This window comes from Carcharhinus amblyrhynchos, chromosome 31 (genome assembly GCF_965287045.1).
Source record: "Carcharhinus amblyrhynchos chromosome 31, sCarAmb.v2.hapA, whole genome shotgun sequence".
Classification (NCBI taxonomy): Eukaryota; Metazoa; Chordata; class Chondrichthyes; order Carcharhiniformes; family Carcharhinidae; genus Carcharhinus; species Carcharhinus amblyrhynchos.
This window is the reverse complement of record NC_137354.1, coordinates 6,722,317-6,746,347: the sequence shown is the minus strand read 5'-3', so window position 1 is coordinate 6,746,347 and position 24,031 is coordinate 6,722,317. Positions and strand designations below refer to the sequence as shown.

The 24,031-nt window shown below is 42.0% G+C and overlaps 1 protein-coding gene across 5 annotated transcripts in view; it reads left to right on the top strand.

Moving 5' to 3' along the window:
- Nucleotides 1-22,408, top strand: part of p4ha1b (prolyl 4-hydroxylase, alpha polypeptide I b) — an 82,721-nt gene extending 60,313 nt beyond the window's left edge. For 3 of the 5 annotated variants that reach the window (XM_080215806.1, XM_080215808.1, XM_080215805.1), the window contains exons 10-15: nucleotides 5,882-5,981; nucleotides 8,774-8,827; nucleotides 12,011-12,076; nucleotides 14,520-14,588; nucleotides 18,317-18,413; nucleotides 20,197-22,408. In XM_080215806.1, the coding sequence (XP_080071932.1) occupies nucleotides 5,882-5,981; nucleotides 8,774-8,827; nucleotides 12,011-12,076; nucleotides 14,520-14,588; nucleotides 18,317-18,413; nucleotides 20,197-20,267 (457 nt within the window). In that variant the 3' untranslated portion in view covers nucleotides 20,268-22,408. Of the gene's footprint in view, nucleotides 1-5,881; nucleotides 5,982-8,773; nucleotides 8,828-8,883; nucleotides 8,938-12,010; nucleotides 12,077-14,519; nucleotides 14,589-18,316; nucleotides 18,414-20,196 lie in introns of all 5 variants that reach the window. The other 2 variants (XM_080215809.1, XM_080215807.1) reach the window with 1 other exon arrangement.
- The last annotated feature ends 1,623 nt before the right edge of the window (nucleotides 22,409-24,031 follow it).

The window sequence follows — 24,031 nt, the reverse complement described above, 5'->3', positions numbered from 1 at the left end:
CACACACACACACACACACACACACCACATTTACCTAGTAACACATTAGTTTGGATTCCTCCTCTTAACTGTTAATGAATGGCCCGCTTTGTAACAGCGGAGAGTTGCTACAGTTAGATTGTGACCATTATCTGGTGGCAGATTATTAGTAGAGTCTTTGCTTTTTTTTGATGATTTAAATACAGATTGCTTGACTTGTTTCATCCTATCCTTCTACTTAAGTAGTTGCATGCAATCGAATCTGATTGTCTGGGTTTTATGGGTTGCTGTCTAATTTCTTTGCAATGATTGTATGAATATGTTTTCAGTATGGTGTGTATGAGTTGCCTGTTTGTAATTTAGTTTGTAGTGCAGTATTGTGCACTGTACTTGGCACGGGTGGATTTGAACAGAAGTTAATTTTACTTTTTTCTTGTACTCTGCTACATGTGGGCAGTTCAGGCTCAGTGTAGGCGTAAGAAATGCAACAGCTGTTCACCCTTAAAGATTGCAAAATCCTACGCACAAGCTCCACAGTAACCAGGGGCACCTGCATCTTTCTCGTTCTCTCTTTACACAAGAATCTTGGTTCGAACCATTTTATTACTTTGGAACAAGGTTATGAGATAAACCCCAAGAACGATCTCAGTCGCTATAGGGGTTGAATCTATGCCGTTGGTGTTATCTTGCACTACCATCATTAGTTTCCCAAAACTATGTTTCTATGAAATTAGTTGTTACTTTAATTGTAAAAGTGAAGGGTACTTGTGTGTCCAAGCTTTGTGTGAGACTATTATCATAGAATCCCTGCAGTATAGAAGGAAGCCATTCGGCCCATCGAGTCTGCACTGACCACAATTCCACCAAGGCCCCATTCCTGCAACCCCACGCGTTCGCCCTGCTAATCCTCCTGACCACTAGCCAACTGAACTAGTCAGTTCCTAGACTGTGTCTTTGGACTGGCCAGATAGAGGGACCTGACTAATAACTGATTGAAGACACAGATTTCAGTTCTTGTCGTCTTGCGAATGTAAGTTAAATAGACAATCTCTGAGTGCACTTGAACAGCCTCTAATATCTGTAAACCTTCCTTCTCCCTTCAACTATTACTTATGGTTTAAGTCTATAGGCAGCTTTCCTTGTAAACATCGTCGTAAGAAAAAACCTATGATGTGCATTTCATGCCCTCTGGCCATGCGAACTTTGCGTGTTTTTCCTGCTCCTCCCAATACGGTTTTAAATTTATTTGTGTGTCACATTTACTTCTGCCTCGGGGCTATTCACAGTGCTCAAGTCCATGCCCCCTCCCTTCCCCGCATATACAAGGAGGTCCTGATGTACATTTATCTATCAATAAGGCAATATTTCTTTGCCAAGTGAGCAAGAAATAAAAATGAATTTAGGTTGGAGTTGACGAGGATATTCTAGTCTTTGTATCTTAGATTGCCAAGCATCCAAAAATATGTGGGTTAAATTGATTGGCCATTCTAAATTGACCCTAATGTTAGGGGGATTAGCAGAGTAAATCTTTGTGGTTGCAGGAATGGGGCCTGGGTGGAATTATGGTTAGTGCAGACTCAATGGGCCAAATGGCCTCCTTCTGCACTGTCGGGATTCTGTGATTCTATGATAATCTCACACACAGATTGGACATGCAAGTATTTGCTAGAGTATTGATGGAGATGCCCATGAGTTAACACCTTTTTCAATTAAAGTAGCAAGCTAATTTTGTAGAAACATAGTTTTAGGACACGAATGGTGATTGACCTCTTGGTTATCCTTTCTGCTGTAGCAAATAATCCTGTAACATTACTCATTCCTTGCTATTGCCAGTCACATATTTTAAATAAAGCAAAGTTTGACTTTGAGAAAATCTTGCAGTGCAATTCCTCTTGCCAAAATATTTATGCAAAGAATTTCTGTTCGCCCGACCCCTGACACCACCCCTACCATGACACCTCCTCTTCAATCCAAACTCCAGAATTTCACCACACATAAGTCACAAGGTCAGTTCAAACTGTGATGAAGTAACTATGTATTTATATTGGCCCGTTTTACTGTACAGAATCCAGGCATTTTTGATGGTTGTCTTTGAATGTTTTATCCTTGGCTGTCCAGTTGCTTTAATAAGATGGGTAGCACCTGGTACTTCTGAAGTTCCTCTTCAAAAGTATCTTGTGAGATGCTCTGTGTGTGTGTAATTCCTGAATGTAATCAAGATATGTCATGCTGTCTGTCTTCTATTTTACTCTACAAGTAATGGAGCCTGGGAGCTGCAGTCCTATTTCGGTGTCAGCATAGCAAAATGCCAGCGTTAAATGAACATGACATTTATATATTTAAAGAATAGGCAGGCATTTTGATAGGCTGTTGGAAATCTTGCCTACCGACTGAGGGAACTGGCAGGGAACCCCTGTCGGCAGACTGTTGCTAGCCAGTGAGGCCTACAGCTCCCCATGCTGTGTATGAGTATGCAGGTACAGCAGGTAATAAGGAAGGCAAATTGAATCTTTTATTGCTAAAGGAATAAATTGTAAAAGTAGTGAAGTGTTGCTGATACTGTACAAAGCCTTAGCGAGACCACACTTCGAATACTGTGGACAGTTTTGGTCCCCTTTCCTGAAGAGGGATTTAGTTACATTGGAGGCAGTTCAGAGGAGGTTCACTAGATTGATTCCAGAAATGAAGGATCTGTCTTATGAAGAGAGATTGGGCATCAAAGAACGAAAAACAAAGAAACTTACAGCACAGGAACACTCTCCAAGCCAGCACTGACCATGACTGAACTAAAACCTTCCACCCTTCTGGCAATCATATCTCACTATTCCCATCCTATTTGTCAAGACACCTCTTAAAAGTCACAACCATATCTGCTTCCACTGTCTTCCCTGGCACCCACCACCCTCAACTTCCATCGTTCCCATGAGAATAAACCAAGTTTCTCCAACCTCTCCTCATAGCTAATGCCTATGACCGTAGGCCTATAGTTCCCTTGAGTTTAGAAGAATGAGAGAGGATCTGATTGAGGTGTACAAGATAATAAGTGGGATTGACATTATAAACAAGGAGAGGATGTTTCTTCTTGTAGGGCAATCTAGAACAAGAGGTCATAGTTTTAGGATAAGGGTTGGCAGTTTTAAAGCAGAGATGAGGGGAAATTACTTTTCTCAAAGAGTCTGTGAAATTCACTACCTCAGAGTGCGGTGGATGATGGGACTTTGAGTAAATTTAAGTAAATTAGTAAACTAAGGACAATAGTGAATAAGCAGGTAAGTGGAGTTGAGGGCAAGATGAGATCATCCATGTTCATATTGAATGCGGAGCAGGCTTGAGGGTCTGAATTGTCCACTCTTGCTTCTAGCTCTTATGATTGCAGAGGGACCCCAGACCAAAGGTGAGTGAAGGTAGGATGGAGTTTGCAGGATGAGTATCATGGGAGTAGGGGCAAGAGAATCAATGGCAAAGGTAGTGGAGTGGCTTTCAGCGCCACCCTGCTTCCAATGCCAGGTCCCACAATCATACACAGAGTGCCTGACTATGAGGGCCTCACTCCCATCCCAGGATGTCACTGGCTACCTAATACGGTTTGCTGGACAGCTTTCTGAGGGTTTGGAAAAGCTAGAGAAGGCCTCATTTAATTCCATTTGTACTCGGGTATAGTGGGTATCAGTTGGCTTACTAAACAGCCTAACAGATATCAACGCTGGTTACTGGGAACCCATGTCAGGTTTTTCTGCTCTGCCAACTTAGGGTTTCCCTGGTACAGGAGACTGATTTGGGATCTCTCTTGAGGGTCCAGCCATGGTTCCTGCTGCAGCAGGCAAAATTAAATCCAACCATTAGTGTCTATGGCAGTGGTTTCAATGTGCCATGAAGACCCCCCCAGGAGTGCCATGAAAAGAGATTCAAAATGATTAAAAATTCATGTAAGTAAATTAAAACTAACCTTTGTCTTCAACTCTGCAGTTGGCAGCTTGAAGACCCAATGAATCTGGGGCTTCCTATGTGTGTGTGTGTAGCCTGGGAAAGAGCCGCACAGGTGTGGTTTAAGTTTTTTATCTTGGTCAGGCGCCTGCGTATGACCAACAGGACTTAAAACTGAAGACAAAGGTCCCCATGCAGCTGCACAAAAAGCAAAAATTCAAAAAGATGCAAAAACCCTGGGAGAAGTAAGAGAGATGGGGGAAGTTTTAAGTTCCCAATAAGGGAAGAAGACAGGGAATGTAGGAGGAGTTCCTCAATTCCTTTTTTTAATAATGTAGAGGTGTCTCATGACATTGAAGAGATTGGGAACCACTAGTCTAAGGGCTTGGTCATTATGCCAGTAAAGGTTTCATATCAGCTGAGGTATTTGTTTCTATTGATGTGTAAAGCAAGGAACTTGCATGTTCTTCCACCTCAGGATGTCTCGAAATACTTCTCAATCAAACAAGTAGGGGCAGCACGGTGGCACAGTGGTTAGCACTGCTGCCTCACAGTGCCAGGGACCTGGATTTGATTCCCAGCTTGGGTCACTGTCTGTGTGGAGTCTGCACGTTCTCCCTGTGTCTGCGTGGGTTTCCTCCAGGTGCTCTGGTTTCCTCCCACACTCCAAAGATGTGTGGGTTAGGTGAATTGATTGTGCTAAATTTTCCCTCTGTGTACCCAAACTGGCATCAAAGTCTGGTGACTAGGGGATTTTCACAGTAACTTAATTGCAGTGTTAATGTAAGCCTACTTGTGACTAATAAATAAACTTAACTTTAAAGTACAGTTAGAATGCAGCCACTATTGTATCTTAGGAACCACCATTTCCCCACAGCAAAGTCTGTCGCCCAGCAGTGAAATAAATGAACAGCAGATGTGTTGGTTGATGGGTAAGTATTGACCAAGAGACAAGGATGCAAAGAGACTAGTGCTTTAGGATCTTTTATGCCTATCTCTAAGGGTAGAAAGGGCTTTGATTCAATATCACTACATTTCCTCAATGCTGTGCTGGTGTACTGACTTAGATTATTATTGTTGAAGTCTCTGTTGTGGGCTTGAGGCCATACAGTTATGACTCAGAGGCAGGAATTCTATCTCTATGCCAAGGTTGACGCCCAAGTTATAAGCTTATAAATTGAGCTAACAGCCAAAGGCATCTTGTTGCACAGAAGTGGAGAGTAACTTAGTTACACCTGGATTGTAGTTATAGGTAAGTATTTCACACGTAATTTTTAAAAAGCTGTAATTTAAATTCATTTGAAGCCGGTTCCATTATTATTGCACGTGGCCAGACAATGAGCATTATCCAATTGCTTGAAATTCTGTAAAATTGACTGGGAAGCAGAGATGTAGCAACTTCATCACTGAGCAATGTTCACAAAGAACAATTAATTCTTCCATTGATCAGGAATTGTAATCATTTGAAAAATCCTTTTAGTTGGGGGCAGCAGAACATCAGAGGAGTGATGGCTAACATTGTAACATTACCAGTTATTCTTGGAATATTGGCTGAATCTTATCTGTGGTTGCAACAAGCTAAGAAAAAAGCATCATTGTTATTCTAGAGAGGCATGAGTGTTCGATTCCTGGCTTTTCTCAAGAATCCATTCCTTGATGGTCAGGGGGGAGGGGAGTTGCTCTAGATGGGGCAGTGTCCAATGAAGAAAAAGTGTACTGCAGAGATCCTTTAAGTTATTAGTTATACTTGTACTGATTCAATTTTATAAAACAACTCCATCTGATAAGTTGTGTGCAGTTGTACATTTAGGATGAGTGCATATTGAACCTATGAAGTACAAATATTCATGGATAGCTTTAAGCTTTTGCTCTAGATAGGACATGAGCGTGTGTGTGTGGCCGATATAGCAAAAGCATCAGCTGAATTTACATAATGTACAAACTCAAGACAAACCATATGTTTATTTCCTCCATTCAGTGCATGGCTGTCAGGATATGAAGACCCTGTGATAAGTAACATTAACCAGAGGATACAAGATCTCACAGGCCTTGATGTTTCCACAGCAGAGGAGCTGCAGGTAGGTGTTTGTAAAATGGGTTTTGGGTAAATGGAATTGGACCCCAATGAAGAGACAGGTGGGTATTTATCCCAAATCAAAATGACTATTACGTGTGGGATGTGAGTGTTTTTTAAATCTGAATTTTCTATAATAGAGCAACATCTGGTTTGGAAAATGTGGCAGAGTCTTTTATCTGTGAAAATCATGAAATTAAGGAATGGGCTAGAGGTCCCCTGACTTCAGCCACTACAGTGAAGCAAAATACTGCAGAAGCCGAAAAATTGGAATCAAGAGGAAAAAATGGTGGAGGTTCTTCACACACGCTACCACAGCTGCTGTGTGAGAACAAAATTAGCGATTCAATAGCTGCCCTAATATCAAACCAGGCCTGACTAAAAGGCATTGATCTAAAATATTAATTGCTTCTTTCCCCACCGATTAATGCCTGATCTGCTGAGTATTTCCACCATCTTCTGTTATTTCAATAGCTAAGATTTTGGCTAATGTTGCAAACATCCTTCCTTCTGACAAATACAACGTGAAGGTTTCATGTAGCATTTTCCCACCTTCTCCACCTCCTCTTTAATAGTCAAGGTGAAGGGTCGAAGGCCCAACTTGATGACCAAGATTGTGGGTATCGTCCTATTTCCCCCTCCGCTCCCTCCTCCTCCTCCTCCACCACACCCCTGCCTCTCTCACCACCACCACCACCACCACCCCCCCGCAACCACCGCCCACCACCACCACACACACACACAAACAACTCTAATAGCCGAGATGCTTTGTGAGGAGTTAAGATTTCTCATTTGTCCTTTTAAGCTGTATGGTTTTAAGCTCTGTATCGAGCAGTATTTTTCTCCCTCAATGCTTGGAGGCTTCCTTTATTACTCTACACCTTTTACTCCAACCGGTCTTGCACTGTCCATAGGTGAGCCTGCCCCTTGCTTTTATGCAGTATGTTGCCAACCACGCTGATAGCTGAGATTAGGAATAAAACTTGAAGGAGCTCATGGCTCAAGAAGTTAAACACAACACATTTTTATTGCAACCATTCAAGGGGAGCCATGTTTTCTAATATCAGCTGGGAAAAGTGATGGATTCTACAACCTGTTGCTTGTGAGCTTTTTTAAATAGGAAATGTCTGAACAGTGGGGGAGGCAATGGCGTAATGGTGTTGTCACTGAACTAGTAATCCAGAGACCCAGGTTCAAATTTCACCCGGGCAGCACGGTGGCACAGTGGTTAGCACTGCTGCCTCTCAGCGCCAGGAACCCAGGTTCAATTCTGACCTTGGGGGACTGTGTGGAGTTTGCATGTTCTCCCCGTGCCTGCATGGGTTTCATCTAAGTGTTCTCGTTTCCTCCCAAAGTCCAAAGATGTGCGGGTTAGGTTGATTGGCCATGCTAAATTGCCCCTTAAGTGTCAGGGGGATTAGTAGCATAAATACATGGGGTTACCGGATTAAGGCCTGGGTGGGATTGATGTCAGTGCAGGCTAGATCAGCTGAACAGCCTCCTTCTGCACGGTAAGGATTCTATCAACATGTTTCAGCAGGAACAAAGTGATCATTGAGAGGATAGATGCTCTGTTCAGACCAGATTTTATTCTTCTGCAAGTTAGTACCATAAAACACACTCTATTGGATTCTATATGAAGCAAAAATTTCATTGTTAGCTAAATCAAAACCATTTGTGCAAAAAGCACACTTGAGATAGCAAAAGGCTTTCAGAAGAGATGGTTAATTTAACTTTTCATTTTAACCAAATATTAAATTAATCTTAAAACTTTGTGTAAGCCTGATAGAATGTAATTTGTCTTTTGAATAGACTTGAAATTAATTTTGTTATCTGTAATACCATATTTACATTGGTTGATTGAAGTATGCCAATTGAGTCCTGAAAGGGTCATTGCCTTTGTGGAGCTGTGATGATTCTGGGTAAACAAGATAAAGGCAGGAACCCACATATGGTGGTAGTTCAGAGGAGGTTCACTAGATTGATTCCAGAAATGAGAGGTTTGTCGTATGAAGAGAGATTGAACAGTTAGGCCTATTCTCTCTGAAATTTAGAAGGTAGATCAAATTGAGGTATATAAGATGATAAAAATTTAAAACGGAGTTGAGGAGAAACTACTTCTGCCAAAGGGTTGTAAATCTGTAGAACTCGCTACCCCAAAGTGCGGTGGATGCTGCAACAGTGAGTAAATTTAAGGAGGAGTTAGACAGGTTTTTAATTGGTAGTGGGTTGAAAGTTACAGGGAGAAAGCCAGAAAATGGGGATGAGGAGCATATCAGCCATGATCAAATGGTGGAGTTTCAAACATGAGACAGCAAGAACTCGCCTCTTGTCAATTTATTTCACCTCAAGTCCATATCCATTATTGAGCTAACCAAGATTTAAAACATTATGTATTTTCTGACAGGACTTCAGTTTCCTTCTTTGCAGTTTCCTTGGGATCACTTAACAGGGATCAATGTCTTTAATCCTGCACGCTGATTTTTTTTATTTGTTGACACAAAAGCAAGCCATGTTAGGAAACAGTTGCTGCCATTATATATAAGCCAGAGTATTTATAATATCCTCTACTCCATTTAATGCCATTTTTGGATTATGTTTATACGGTTGCCTAACATAATAACTTAGTGGAATTAAAACACAACACAAAACGTAAGTTTCGATTTCAGTTTGAAGATGGATCATTATTGCCTATACGCTTCCTTTTCACTGTGCACTAACCTTCTGAATAAGACTCGGTGCTTGTGAAATGCTGAGCATTTGACCAGATCTGTCTGACTTCTCGTTCTGCTATAGGTGGCCAATTATGGGGTTGGGGGCCAGTACGAGCCTCACTTTGACTTTGGACGGGTAAGTGTGTCACTGTTTCTTCAGCTCTTTTTCCTCCATCTGTTTCTTTTTTTCAGGTGGCTAATTATGGCGTGGGAGGGCAGTATGAGCCCCACCATGACTTTGCTCGGGCAAGTTACAACTATTCCAAAACATTTTGCTTTTTTCATAGGACTGCGTGAATAGGCTACTTCTAGTTGCATGATAAGATAGCATCTCATCCGGGGAAAAATCATATGGATTGATCAATATGTAATTGATTTTTTTTTCTTTGTAATCACTGAATGTTAGGTGATGGCTTTACCCATCACCAAATTCAAGAACCAATTTAATATGCACAAGATACTTTGGTGAGTTGGGGCAAGTTATGGAGCAGGAAAGTGTATAGATTATTGGGATTTTCTTTTGCGGCAGTGAAGTGTGAATGCCTCGAAGATGGAATTTATTATTAGCCATGAAGTTGCAATAGCTGTAGCTTAATGAGAGTATTGTGCATTAATGCCAATCCTGACACATCAAACTTCTTGTTAGAGTAGTACCGAAGATATGTTATCGACATTCCACTGTCTTTAGTGATCAACAGATGTGTAGGAGATGTACAATTTTCAAGAAGCCCTTTGACAAGTGAAGCCCAATGCAGTCTGACCAAAGAATTTGATCCATATATTATTTGACCCCTGCAATCTGTTGCATTCTTCATTTATCTACAGATTCTCCTAGTTATGTTCATCTTCAGTTTTCTAATGAGGTATTTGAGAAGGCTCAGTGATAGATCTTTATATTGATCAATATATCCATCATTTATCAATGCTCACATGCATGATTAATACTTTATTTCAGTAAGCTTGGCTACAATCAGGCATTCGTTCAATGATTCCTATTATCTTTCTCTATTTGGGTCAATATTTGTCTTACTTTGGATGTGACTGAGTGAGACAGTATCCCGTAAAACTTCAGCACAATATAGGAGCAAGTTAGTCACAGGTTCTTTTCCTAAGCCTGTACTGTGAAAAGGTGTGTATATTTCAGCTGCAGATTAGAAGTTTTGATGATTTGTCCTGCAGACATGACAAGGATGGCACACTGGTTAGCACTGCTGCCTCATAGCTTCAGGGATCTGACGTTCAATTCTTGCTTTGGGTCGCTGTGTGTGTGGAGTTTGCACATTCTCCCTGAGTCTGCTTGGGTCACCTCCAGATGCTCTGGTTTCCTCCCACAGATGTGCGGATTAGGTGAATTGGCCATGCTAAATTTCCCCTTAATGTCTTTTGATTTTTTGGGTTAGGAAATTAGTGGGGTAGATATGTGGGGTTATGTGATAAATCTGGATAAGAGTGCGTGCAGACTCAATGGCCCGAATGGCCTCTTTCTGCGCTGTAGGTATTCTGTGACATTTTGAGTAGATCTCAGGTGCACAAGGTGTGCTGTTTTAATATATTCAGTTGAAGATTTATTGACCATAATATCCATAGAGAGAAAAGATTGACAGCTTATTGTTTTTAATATAGACATTATTCTACTGATTGGCTGTGAGTAAGTTCTGCTGGAGGCAAATGTCTGCACTGGATTGAAGGAAGTTGTATTCTGGGTGTTAGGACAGGCATTTAATAAAAGTACTTTGTGTCATTTGTGATGCAAAGAAAAGGTTAAATATATGTTAAGAAAGATTTCAGAATTACATGGAGTAACTAAATTTATTTTAAATAGAATGCAAATGAGATAGCAAGTGTAGGCAGGAAATTCAGGTGGAATTTGCATATTGCAAAGTGAAAGCGTCAGTTACTGAAAGTGCTGATGAAATGTTTCCAAAGAGGAACGTCAAGAAGGTATACAGCGTGCTTGCCTTCAAAGGCCGGGGCATTGAATTTAAAAATGGGCAAGTCATGTTGCAGCTTTATAGAACCTTAGTTAGGCCGCACTTGGAATATAGTGTTCAATTCTGGATGCCACACTATCAGAAGGATGTGGAGGCTTTGGAGAGGGTACAGAAAAGATTTACCAGGATGTTGCCTGGTATAGAGGGCATTAGCTATGAGGAGAGTTTGGAGAAACTTGGGTTTTTCTCACTGGAACGACAGAGGTTGAGGGGCGACCTGGTAGAAGTCTACAAGATTATGAGAGCGATGGACAGAGTGATAGTCAGAAGCTTTTTCCAGGGTAAAGAATCAATTACTGAGGGCATAGATTTAAGGTACCAGGGGCAAGGTTTAAAGGAGATATATGAGGCAGATTTTCTACACAGGGAGTAGCGGGTGCCTGGAACTCGTTGCCAGGGGAGGTAGTGGAAGCAGATACGATGGTGGCTTTTTCAAATACATGAATAGGATGGAAATAGAGGGATGTGGTCTCCGAGAGGTAGGGGATTTTAGTTAACTCGGGCAGCGTGGTTGGTGCTGGTTTGGAGGGCTGAAGGGTCTGTTCCTGTGCTGTAATTTCCTTTGTTCTTTGTTTGAGGAGGCTGTTGATATGTAAATGCTTGTAGGAGGCTGAAGCTCTGTATAGCCCTCCATGCTTGGTTCTGCTGATCACCTGTTATGGGCTTCAGACTTGTACTGGCTATCTTAAGGGGAAGCTTCTTCGCATGTCTCCAAGATAGTGACTTTTGGATACCAAAGCCAGAAGAGTATTGTCATTATTGAAACTGGCCACTTTTGGATTGAAATGGAGTTCCTGTAACACCTGGAAGATCGTAGCCTAAGGGGAAAGTTCACTTTGAGAAGCATTCAAGAAAAAATAGTACGATTTAAACAATACACATAATCACAAGAGGAATGGAGGTTAAAGTACTTGGGTTGGAGTCAGGATGGGGCTTGTCTGTCTGAGGTAGGTAGAATGCAGAAGCATAATCAAACCCCACTTTAATTTGGTACCGAATGTCACTTGGGAGACATTTCCAGATGGAACGCATGGCTTGATTCAGCTTGCTCTGCTATGTGCTACTGGGAAAAGTTGCAATGACCCGCAAATCGAGGTCTGCAAAAAATTTAATCTGCAAACATCTACTATGTTTATGGCATTACTTTGTCTGCTGTTATATAGAAGGGGTGAATCCGTTTGTCAAAGCATTTATGGGTTAGTGCTTCTGTTAAAATAGCAGAGAAAGGAATTGTACATAAATACGTCATTGTCACCATTAATATTGTAAAATTTTGTGACTTCTGTTATTGACATTGCATCAACTGCAGTGTTCTTTCCTTTGAATAGAAAGATGAACCCGACGCATTCAAAGAGTTGGGAACTGGGAACAGGATTGCTACCTGGTTATTTTATGTAAGTAGAATTCATTCCGACACTTGCTGATTTTAAACTAGAACAATTAATTTGGCGATCTAGTTTCTATGATTCAGTGCTTGTGGGTTTGGAGTCGCAAGATTGAAAATTGAGAGTAAGCGGTCCTTGTTTCAAGCAGTGTTTTGTTTTCTAGTAAAATAGCTGGTGTATGTTCTGGTTCTGCATTTATAAAAAAATGTTTAAGTATTTTAACCAGCTATGGAAGAGATTTGATCATTTTTAACTCTCCTTCCCACCACCCACCCACCAGCAGAAGCTGCTAGTTTCTTTTGATTTGATTTATTATTGTCACATGTATTAGCATAAAGTGAAAAGTATTATTTTTTGCGTGCTATACAGACAGAGCATACCATTCATAGATGAGGAAATGAGAGAGTGCAAAATGTAATGTTACAGTTATAGCTGGGGTATAGGGAAAGATGAACTTAGTGCAAAGTAGGTCCGTTCAAAATCTAATGGCAGCAGGAAAGAAGCTGTTCGTGAGTCGGTTGGTACATGACCTCGCATTTTTGTATCTCTTTCCTGACGGAAGAAGGTGGAAGAGAGAATATCGAAGGTGCATTGGGCCTTAATTATACTGGCTGCTTTGCTGAGGCAGCGGGAAGTGTGGACAGTCAATGGATGGGAGACTCGTTTGTGTGATTGGGTTACATTCATGACCTTTTGTAGTTCCTTGCAGTTTTGGGCAGAGCAGGAGCCGTACCAAGTTGTGATAAACCAGAAAGAATACTTTCTATGGTGCATTTGTAAAAGTTGGTGACAGTCGTAGCTGACATGCAAAATTTCCTTAATCTTCTGAGAAAGTAGAGGCATTCTGACAAAAGTACAGTAAAGATGTTGGGATGGGTCACTGGAATGGCTATTCTTGTTATGCAGAACATTGCTGCTTCAGAATGCGAACACAAATTGCACCCTTAACTCTCTACAGTTTGTATCTCTATGACATCTTTTTATCTCATGATGGATTTAAGGAAAAAGGTCCCAATGCCAAGCCAGAGTTTGGTAAGAGGAGTTGGGCAATTGACCAGAAGTATAACTGACGAGTTGCTTTTTTTGAAAATGAATAGAAAGCAGGCATGCTGGCAAATTGGGACGTGGAGGGAATTCCAGAGCGAAGCAACATGGTGACTGGGAATAACGAAATCCGAGTTAGGAGAAGGCGCGCGCTGGGATGTAGGGCCAGAAGAGATTGAAAAGATAGGGTAGAATAAGCTCAGGGAGCACACTGTAAAAGCGTGTTTCCCAAAGAGCATCGGCAGAATTATCAGCCTGCAGTGCGCTCCTCGGAATTGTGTGATAGGTTAAATGACTGCTCTCTTGGTCAGGGATTGCTGCAGCTTTCACTCAGTGGTAACTGGTTCCATCTTTGGTATTAGACATCAAACCGAAGTCCCATCTTTCTATTTGAGTTGGTGATGAAAAGTCCCGTGGCATTATTTGAAAGAATTCTCCCACTGCCCTTGCCAACATTTAGCCATCAACCCACCCTGTGGGGGTAGAGAGGGGGACAACTTAACTGATCGTTCATTAGAGTTACCAGCTCCTGAGCATATTGGCTGCTATGTTTTGTCTATCTTAGAGTAGTTCACTGCTGTGAATCAATTTGTCATCTACGCAGGACTTGAAAGGAGCGATGTAAATGTAACTTTGTTCTTCCTTCGAAAGGACAGGAGAACATACTCTAGAACTGAAGAGAGGATTCACCAATTTGCGATCCGTCAATGTCAGGGTCGCTTTAATCTAGCCTCCGGGACTAGCTGCTTGATGACTAGTGTTTTTCAAATGGCAATATAGACAGCAAGAATGTGCACTTTGATGCACAGTAACCTGTGATGAGCACATTTTGGCAATGTCCTTTCAACTTCGAAGCAGTAAACGTGCCAAGCCCCGTAGGCCAAAATCACTGTGAATCCTGCGAGGTCGGGTAATTTAATTTCAGTGTTTGGCAGTAAAGCTCATTTTGAGCAGTAGTTGAGAACAAGTGCTGATAGGATGTGAAAAGCTCTGTCATCAAAAACACGACAAGCACACAGCATCATGCCCTACTCGTTTCTCTCATGTTTTTTGTGTGCGTGTGTGAAAGGGATGGGGGCAGGGAAAGAGGAAAATAGGTAATGTGGTAACAATATATAGCATTGAGCCCATAGCAAACGGGATTAGAGTTGGGGAGGTATTGGACAGTGGAATCAGACAGATATATTTCAGTCCTCATTCTGTAATTATTTTGCTGTTTAATAGGATCCATTCTGGTACTTTAAGGAACATTAGACATTTGAGACAAAGATAGTATGACAGTTTATTGAATGTTATTTGTGGCATGGCACTAATCATAAAATGTTGCATTTCCTTCATTGAATTTGCTGCAGTTCAGGATATATTTTCCATTGTCCTTATGTTCTTCATTTTAATTTTATTCTGCTAGATGAGTGATGTAGCAGCCGGAGGAGCCACAGTTTTCCCTGAAGTAGGAGCAGCAGTGTGGCCACAGAAGGTACTGGCATTGATTTCTATCTCTCCTACAGTCCAGTGCTTGCAGTCTCGCAGCCGCACTGTCTGTCCTGCATGTGCGCTCACTCACTTGGACACTGTTCCTCTTCCTTGCACTTAGTAAAGTCTCTCTTGTCTGTCTGTGCCTTGCTTCTTTGTCTGTTTAACTCAATGTTATCCAAATTAGGTGATTGGGTTGGTGCAATAAAAGGGAACCTATCGATCAGCAGTTTCCACAAGACAGGTTTCTGAATGGACCTTTTGCAAACAAACTGAGGCCTTTTGACCCTCTAATTAATATCTGATGCTGCTTTATTGAAACAATAAATCGATAAGAGCTCATTTCATAAACATTAAGAACGGATGCGGTCACAATAAGCTCAGAAAGGAAAGAGGTACTAGTTTGGACTACAATTCTTGTAGCACCATTGTGCGGATTAGGTTGATTGGCCATGCTTAATTGACCCGAGTGTCAGGGGATCAGCAGGGTAAATGTGTGGAGTTTATAGGACTAGGGCCTGAGTGGGATTGTGGTCTGTGCAGACTCAATGGACTGAATGGCCTCCTTCTGCACTGTAGGGGTTCTTTGGATTCTATGAAAAGAGATTGAAAAATAGCCTGACCATGGCATTAGGCAACAGAACACATTGCAGAGCGATCACAGGATATTTGAGCCCTGATTTATATATCCCAAATAGGGAGTTTGTATTCTTATCCAGGCCTTTGCAGTTGGGGAGGAGGAGGAAGAGGAAAGGGGGCTGTGGGGGAGAATACTGGTGGGAGCTGTCAATCAGAAAATGGGTTGCCCAGTTAACTTCTCAACCCTTACATAACATGATTAACAGAAATGTGACATTGTGTAAACTAAGCAGGGAGATGGTCCCAGAGAGAGTTGGAGAATGGCACAGTAGTCAGCACTGCTGCCTCACAGCGCCAGGGACCCGGGTTCAATTCTGGCCTCGGGTCACTATCTGTGCGGAGCCTGCATGTTCTCCCCGTGTCTGCGTGGGTTTCCTCCAGGTGCTCCGGTTTCCTCCCACAATCCAAAGATGTGTAGGTTAGGTGGATTGGCCATGCTAAACTGACCCTAGTGTCAGGGGGATTAGCAGGGTAAATATGTAGGAATAGGACCTGAATGGGATTGTGGTCGCTGTAGACCCTATAGGCCGAATGGCCTCCTTCTGCACTGTAAGGATGCTATGAGGTAGCAGTCTCATTTCTTGAGTCAACAGGTTGATTTCACCTTCTAGATCAGAACTTGAGCACATAATGGAGGCAGCAGTGAGGGATGCAGTATTATCGGAAGCATTGTCTTTCAGTTGAGATATTTAACCAGTAACTACCTGTCTGACCCGGTGATTGCAAAGCCTACTCAAAGAGGAAGGAGCAGGGGAGTTGTCCCCTGGTTAACAATTAAACCTCAACCGACACCCACCCAAACAGATAATCTGGTCCCCTCACCGTTCTTTGTGAAACCTTACCTCACACACACTGGTTGTTGCATTCGCCTACAGTACAATAGTGGCCATGCTTGAAAAGTAATTTATTGGCTTTGGGGTGTCCTGAGGATGTGAAAGCTGCTACGTAAATGTAGATTTATTATTCCTTAAGGGATAACATCAGAGGAAGTGATACGTGGAATGTATGCATTAATTGTCTTATAAGAAAAGGTTGCACAGACTGGGCTTGTTTCCATGAGAGTTTAGAAGAGTGAGAGCTAACTTGGTTGGAGTACATAAGACCCTGAACAGTCTCAACAAGGTGGACTTGGAAAGAATGTTTCCCCTTGTGGATGAGTCCAAAACTAGGGGACACTGTTATAAAAATTAGAGTTGTCCCTAAAGGACAAGAGATGAGGAGAAAATGTTTAAGTTGTGCAACTTTTAAGTTGTTGGAACTCTGTGCCTCAGAAGGCAGGGTCACTGAATATTTTTAGGTGGGCAAGAGAATCGAAGGTTATTGAAGGTAGATGGGAATGTGGAATTTGGAACACAAACCGATCAGTCATGATCTTACTGAATGACAGAATAGGCTTGACGGACCTACTTCTGCTCCTACTTCATACCTTCATAAAATATGGAAAGAAGAGCGAGGAACATTCAAGGAAGCTTTGAATACACAACTGTTAATGCAATGCAGGACTTTGATTAGCACATTCAGTGTCAGTTGGAACTGCACTTCTAGCACTTAAATAATTCCTTCCTAATAATTTGGGGGTTTTTGGTTTTTTAAGTATCCAGAGTGTTTGCTAGATCTTTGATTTCATGTATTATTGTCACATATATTACCATACAGTGATACGTATTGTTTCTTGCGCGCTATACAGACAAAATATACCATTCATAGAGAAGGAAGTGAGAGAGTGCAGAATGTTGTGTTACAGTCATAGCTTGAGTGTAGAGAAAGATCAACTTAACGCAAGGTAGGTCCATTCAAAAGTCTGACAGCAGCAGGGAAGAAGCTGTTCTTGAGGGGTAGGTACGTGACCTCAGACTTTTGTATCTTTTTCCTGACTGGTGTGTGTGGGCTCCTTAATTATGCTGGCTGCTTTTCCGAGGCAGTGGGAAGTGTAGACGGAGTCAGTGGGTAGGAGGCTGGTTTGTGTGATGGATTGGGCTGCATTCACGATCTTTTGTAGTTCATTGCGGTGTTGGGCAGAGCAGGAGCCATACCAAGCTGTGATACAACCAGAAAGAATGCTTTCTATGGTGCATCTGTAAATATTGGTGAGAGCTGTAGCTGACATGCCAAAAACCTTTAGTCGTATTTAGGATATTTAGACATCAAAAGAAAAGAAAGACTTGCCTTTGAGGCTTCAACCATCTCCTACTTTTCAAAGGAATTTGCCTGGAAAGAGCCAAGCTGTAATGTAGCGACTATTAATGCAGCAAGAATTGGAGGCACTTTGCAGACAGCAATGGAATGAATGGCTAATTCATGCAGCTGCTAGTGATGTTTGTTGAGAGAGATGCCAGGAAACTCTCTGACTGGCAGTGTCGAATCTTTTTAACATTCCTTTCATCCACTGCAGCAGATTTGATTTGGCGTCTTACTCAAACCTCCACCAATGGGACATTCCCTCCCAGGTGCCTGCAAGTGTGTGCCCAGATATAACTGATGCAGTTTGTTTGTGGTGGAGGTGTTCCCACCTTAGTCCTACTTCATGATGTAAAAGAACGGACCAACATTCACAGATTAAGCTGTGACACCGATACTGCAGTTTGTCAAGAAATTCTTTGGTTTCTTTTGCAGCCCTGGTGCTGCTGATTTTTTTCTTTGATGGAAAAAATAAGCTAAATTCGGATCAGTCTGCTTAATTGATTCATAGAGATTTACAGCATGGAAACAGGCCCTTCGGCCCTATGTGTTCATGCTGACCATGTTTCTTAAACCGAACTAGTCCCATTTGCCTGTGTTTGGCCCATATTCCTCTAAATCTTTCCCATCCACATACCTGTCCAAATGTCTTTTAAATGTTGTACCCACCTCTACCACCTCCTCTTAGTGCGCTAACTTGGCTTAAAAATGGATGTAATTTTTGTCAAAAATGCACAAGTGTGAAGCCTAGCTGGGGATAATTCCATCACGATTTCAAGATTGTTTGAAGAATTGGTCAGCTATCCTTCACAGAGGTATTCAGTAGAAGCTTGTTGGCCTTATTGTACTCACAGCATGTGTTAATCAGTTTATTAGCTTGTAAAGTTGAGACGCTTTTGGATGCTTAACTTGCAGGGCTCAGCAGTCTTTTGGTACAACCTTTTTCCCAGTGGAGAGGGTGATTACAGCACTCGGCATGCAGCTTGTCCAGTATTAGTAGGAAACAAATGGGGTGAGTACAGACAATACTTCATGGCAGTTTTGGAGGGACTGTGGCTGTGTGTTAGCCACATGCTGCATGATTGTCAACATTCTTCTTCTCGTTAATTCCAAGGTTTTACTGTACACTTATAACCTATAGCAGGAACTCGACGAGCTGCGAAGCACTGCACAGACTGTACACCACAGTCATTCCCTTTAGAGGATGTGAGACAGCACTGTTAACAACTTTCTTGTCAAAGGCCACGTATCCCAGGCAATCTTTTTCCCTAGAACCATGCAAAATCTTGCATTTACATTGTGGCAGTACATTGTGAATGGTAAAAATGGCCAAGAGGTGCTAACTGATCCTCTTGAGTTCCATTCTTCCAGCTCCAAAAAACTGTATTTTTTTTAGAATGATTATTCCCAATGCCATCCCCATGCTATTCATTGAATTCTGCAGTAAGAAGGCCATTTGGCCCATTGTGCCTGTGCTGGATCTTTGGAAGAACTAAGCATATTGGCTGCATTACCGGCCCTCTTCCAGTGCCCTTTTATATTTTTCTTTTTTCAAAAGTTTAGCCACTGACCTTTGAAGAGCTTTAATAGAATTTGGTTCCACCACAATTTTCAGTAGGGCATACCTTGTTCTAATACCCTCCTGCCCTCCTAACCGCCGAGATAAAATTCTTCAAATAAGTTACAGCAATATCACTTTTTTTTTAATGCGATGTTTTGTTTCTTAGATTAATATGAGGCAAAAATACATCCCAGCTATAACCATTCCTCAGTCATAAAATCCCTACAGTACAGAAGGGGGCCATTCGCCCAATGTAGCCTGCACCGACTCTCTCTCAGAGTATCCTACCTAGGCTCACCCAGCGACATATCCCCGTAACCACACTGATTTACCCACTAATCCTCCTAACCTATACCTCTTTGTACACAAAGTGCAATTTAGTTTGGCCAATCCACCTAACCTACACCTCTTTGTGTACTAAAGTGCAATTTGGCTTGGCCAATCCACCTAACTTGCACATCTTTTATGTGTGGGAGGAAACTGGAGCACCCAGAGGAAACCCACGCAGACACGGGGAAAATGTGCAAACTCCATCCAGTCATTCAAGGCTAGAACTGAACCCAGTTCTCCTTCCTTACATAAATTTGCCACTTGAAGAGTGAGAACAGTCCAGTGACTTATTCCTGGGTAATTGTGAAACACTTCCTCAAGTCACGTTCTGTATTTTCTACTACCCCACTGAATCTTCACACTATCCATTCATGGATGGAAAGTTGAAAAGGACTAAACAATCAAATGTGTGGTGGAATTTTTGTCTACGCCTGAGATTTTCTTTAAAAATTGCACCATGCATGAATGAACCGTCGGGCAACAGAGATATATTGGTGTCTACACCAAGATAACAAGGTTGTCTGGGGATGTGATATAAACGTTGGCTTTGTCTATATCTTGTGAATGAATAAATGTTTTAGAAATAAACAGGTGGGCTCTCATTGAATAAGTTTAACAAGGCTGCATTTTGAACTTTCTGCTTTGTATTTTTATTTAAAGGGGCCTCACCATGTGGAGCACTGGACCCCACGCCAGGCCTTTATTTATCAAGGATGTTGTAGCCTTGCGTACACATGATGCTGCCAGCTGTTTGTCCATCTTTAATAGACCCTATAATGGTGGGATGGGCAGGGATGGTTTATCCCACGAGGATGGGAGTAGCCTGCTGGAGCAGTGGGAGCCAGCAATACAGTGGGAGCCAGCAATACTACTCACACCTTGTGTCCATTTGGCTGTTTTTCAGTGTCGAATAAATGGATCCACGAACGCGGGCAGGAATTCCGAAGAAGATGTAACTTGTCGGAGTTTGACTGATACACGCTAACCATGTGTGTGAATTATCCTCCCTCTGCCCACACCACTTTACACTACAGCGCAATTATTGTTTAGACTCCAACATCATTCACTGTCTTTGCCCCACCACCCCTCTCCAAGAGTCTGCCTGACTTGAAGACTTACCGGTTGACAGTTACACAAAGACCTGAGCAGAAAGGTTCATGTTTTGTAATTCTTTCCGTTGACAGGTTTGATTGAAGCAGACAGGGCTGGTTACAAGACTGGAAATTGTTTTTTTTTTCTGCAATCATTAAATCTTCCACTAACACTACATTTCTCCTCACTTTTAGAGGATTTTTGTTTTTGCTAGAAAGATGCCCGGTTCTTTTCACCAAACAGATTACTGAGGGGTGATTTCGCAATCCTGAGATTCTAGTGTGAGCTGCACCTTCAGTGGGCATGCTATTCTTGCTGGGAGCAAAGATTGTGCTGTCATCCCTCTGAAAGTATGCTCTCTTTGGGCACTTGTTGCATCCATGTGGCTTTCAGCAATCATTCTGTTTGAAACTGCTTCTCATATTTTGATCTGCCCCTCACGGAATGCAGCAGCAAAAGAGTGGGGCTTGTTGCTTCATCTGATTAACTAGGCATTTCCCAAACATGGCTTCCTTTCGCAGTGTTTGCTAGATTAGTGTGCGTATAATGATGTGGATGGATAGTTCATTCAAATGCTCCAGTGTTGATTTTAGCAGTACGTTATTCCTTGCTTTAAGTGTAAGAAAATCATTTGACCCTTGAAGCTTTTCCAAAAACTTGGTGAGCACGCCAGTGAATCATTGATTTTGAACCATTTCTAAAAAAATATTGTATTGCCAAGAGATTTTCAGTTTCACCTTTACAGAGAGGTGGCTACAAAATGGTTTATTTCAATAAGGTGGTAGTTTTTGTGCTGCATTCCACCATGTGTGTTTGTGCATACCAGTAATAATTCCCACTGTGTTGCTCTATATATGTGTAGTGTACTCCAAATGCAAGACTTAAATCATAAGACATAAGAGCAGAATTAGGCCATTCGGCCCATCAAGTCTATGTCGACCATAATCCCATTCTGGCCCTATTCCCGTAACCTCATACATTTATCCTGCTAATCCCCCTGACATTAGGGTCAATTTAGCATGGCCAGTAAACCTAACTTGCACATTTTTGGAGTGTGGGAGGAAACTAGAGTGCCCAGAGGAAACCCATGAAGACACAGGGAGAATGTGCAAACTCCACACAGACAGTGACCCAAGGCTGGAATCGAACCTGGGTCCTTGGCGCTGTGAGGCAGCAGTGCTAACAACTGTGCTACCGTGCCGCCCAAATGGCTAATGTTTTTCTCATCCCCATTCTCCTGCCTTTTCCCTTGAACCCCTGACCATTAATCAAGAACCTATCTATCTCTGCCTTAAAGACACCTTCAAGACCTGGCCTCTACTGCCTTCTGTGACATTTGATGCAGTTTTGCACAGAATTTCAACATCACTCCTAACATTTGCACTCCTCTCTCATTCTCCTTTATTGCTGCTCTTTCAAACTGTTCACCGCCACCTCCAGCCTAACCCATTGAAACATGTGAACTGTATCTTGTGACAACGTCGACTCATTATTCCAGCAGTGAGAATCAGTTGTGTCTCATTATTCCAGCAGTGAGAATCAGTTGTGTCCTCTGCAAAAGTGTGCCCCTTATTTTTAACATTGTTTGGCAAAAAAAAATGTAATCATTGTGTACCTACAAGGAAGACTGGATTGTTACTTGGAACTGTCTCTCTCTTCCCGCGTGTGTGTTTTTTTTAAAATATATGTTTCACAAGCATCATTGCTCCTTTCTACTTTTCCTAGTTTACCTAGAAAATCATGTCGTTATAAAAGGAACAGACATTGGGTAAACTTTTTCAATAGATAAGTGTGAAAAATGATGAAAGTGAACACTTCTAAACTGTGAAGGGTTTACGAAGGGTTGGTTGTTGGTGGAGGGAGAAGAATAGTCTGACGGAATAGCATCGATGGAACAAGCAAATTTCCACGTGAATTTTTTTCAAAAGTGTTTATTCTGTATTGTCAATTGGAGAAATGTGTATTTATATATCTTTTATTTTAAAAATAAAACCAGCCCTTATCTCTGTTTTCTTAAAATACCATCTTCTTGAGTCTCTCTATTTTGTACTTGGTAATTTCCGACTCAGCACACCATAAAACCTCTGCCTCAGGAATGCAACACAGTCCAGAGCTGATTGGTCCAAGCCTCGTGGTGCCAAACCTGCTAGGTCAACCGGATGAGAGGAGAAAGCTACTGGATTTATCCAGGGATCGGAACACATGCTGAAGTCTCACAGCTTCACAACACCAGATTAAAGTCCAGTAGGTTTATTTGGTAGTACGAGCTTTCTGAGCACTGCTGCTTCATCAGGTGAGTGGAGAGTTGGGTTCACAAACGCGGCATATGTAGACACAAACACAGTTGCAAGATAAAGGTCGGAATGTGAGTCTTAATAGGTAATCAAGTGTTGAACCCAAGTTGTTGAACTGAACTCTCCATTCATCTCTTGAAGGAGCAGCACCCCAAAAGTTTGTGATCCCAAATGAACCTATTGGACTTTAACCTGATGTTGTGAGACTTCTTACTGTGCCCAAGCCAGTCCAACACCAGCATCTCCACATCCTAGTTAAGAACTTGTTTAAAATCAGCACAATTTCTTCACCTTTTTTAATTCAGAAAAACTATTATTTTGACTTTACTCATGGGTTATAGACAGGGCAACTGTTAATGCCAAAGTCGGGAGACGGGGGAGGGGGGTGGGGGGAGCGAGAGGTAAAGAAGGTAACAGGCTCTGGATTCCATGGTGGAGAGGGCCCAATGGTCAGATCGTCCACTTGCCACTAGATTTCCCCCAAAACCCTGCACGTCAAGAAGGGTTTGCCTGCAGGGTTGAGTTGCCATGTCCTGTCTTGTCTCTTTGGAAGGTTCAAGAATCACTGCAGATGGAGGTCATCAAACCAGAAAATTCCTATTTTTGTCCCAACAAATGGTTCCTTTTGGAACCAAAGTCTTTTTTTCTTCCTATTGGAACCACTTCTGGACTTGATTATAGTGTTCCCAAGTGGTTTAGAGCATTAGAGCTTGAACAGGAGGCGGCAATCCTTGAGCCTGCTCAGCCATTCAAAATGATCATGCCTGATCTTATCGCGGTCTCAACTCCACTTGCCTGCCCATTCTCCATAACCCTTCAACCCATTGCTAATTTAAAAGCTGCCTCTCTCCAATTTACTCAATGTCCTCTCATCCACTGCACTTTTGGGGTAGTGAATTCCATAGATTCACAACCCTTTGAGAGAAGTTACCCCTCACCCGAAAATAAAAATATTACCTCTCATTCTAGATTGCCCCACAAAAGGAAACATCCTCTCTACATCTCCCCTGCCAATCCCAGTTTAGCATCTTGTATACCGCAATTAGATCTCCTCTGATTCTTCTAAATTCCAGAGAGTAAAGGCCTAAACTCTTCAAACTCTCTTCGTAAGACAAACCTTTCAATGTAGTGAGCCTCCTCCAATGCAACTACATCCTTTTTCAAGTAAGGGGGCCAAAACTGTGCATAATAGTTCTGGTGAGGTCTCATTAATGTCTTGTACAGCTGCTGCAACACTTCTCTACTTTTATGCCTTATTCCTTTAGCAAGAAATGCCAAAATTCCATTTCCTTTCCTTATTGCCTGCTGTACTTGCAAACTGATTTTCTGTGATTGATGCAAGGGGACACCTAG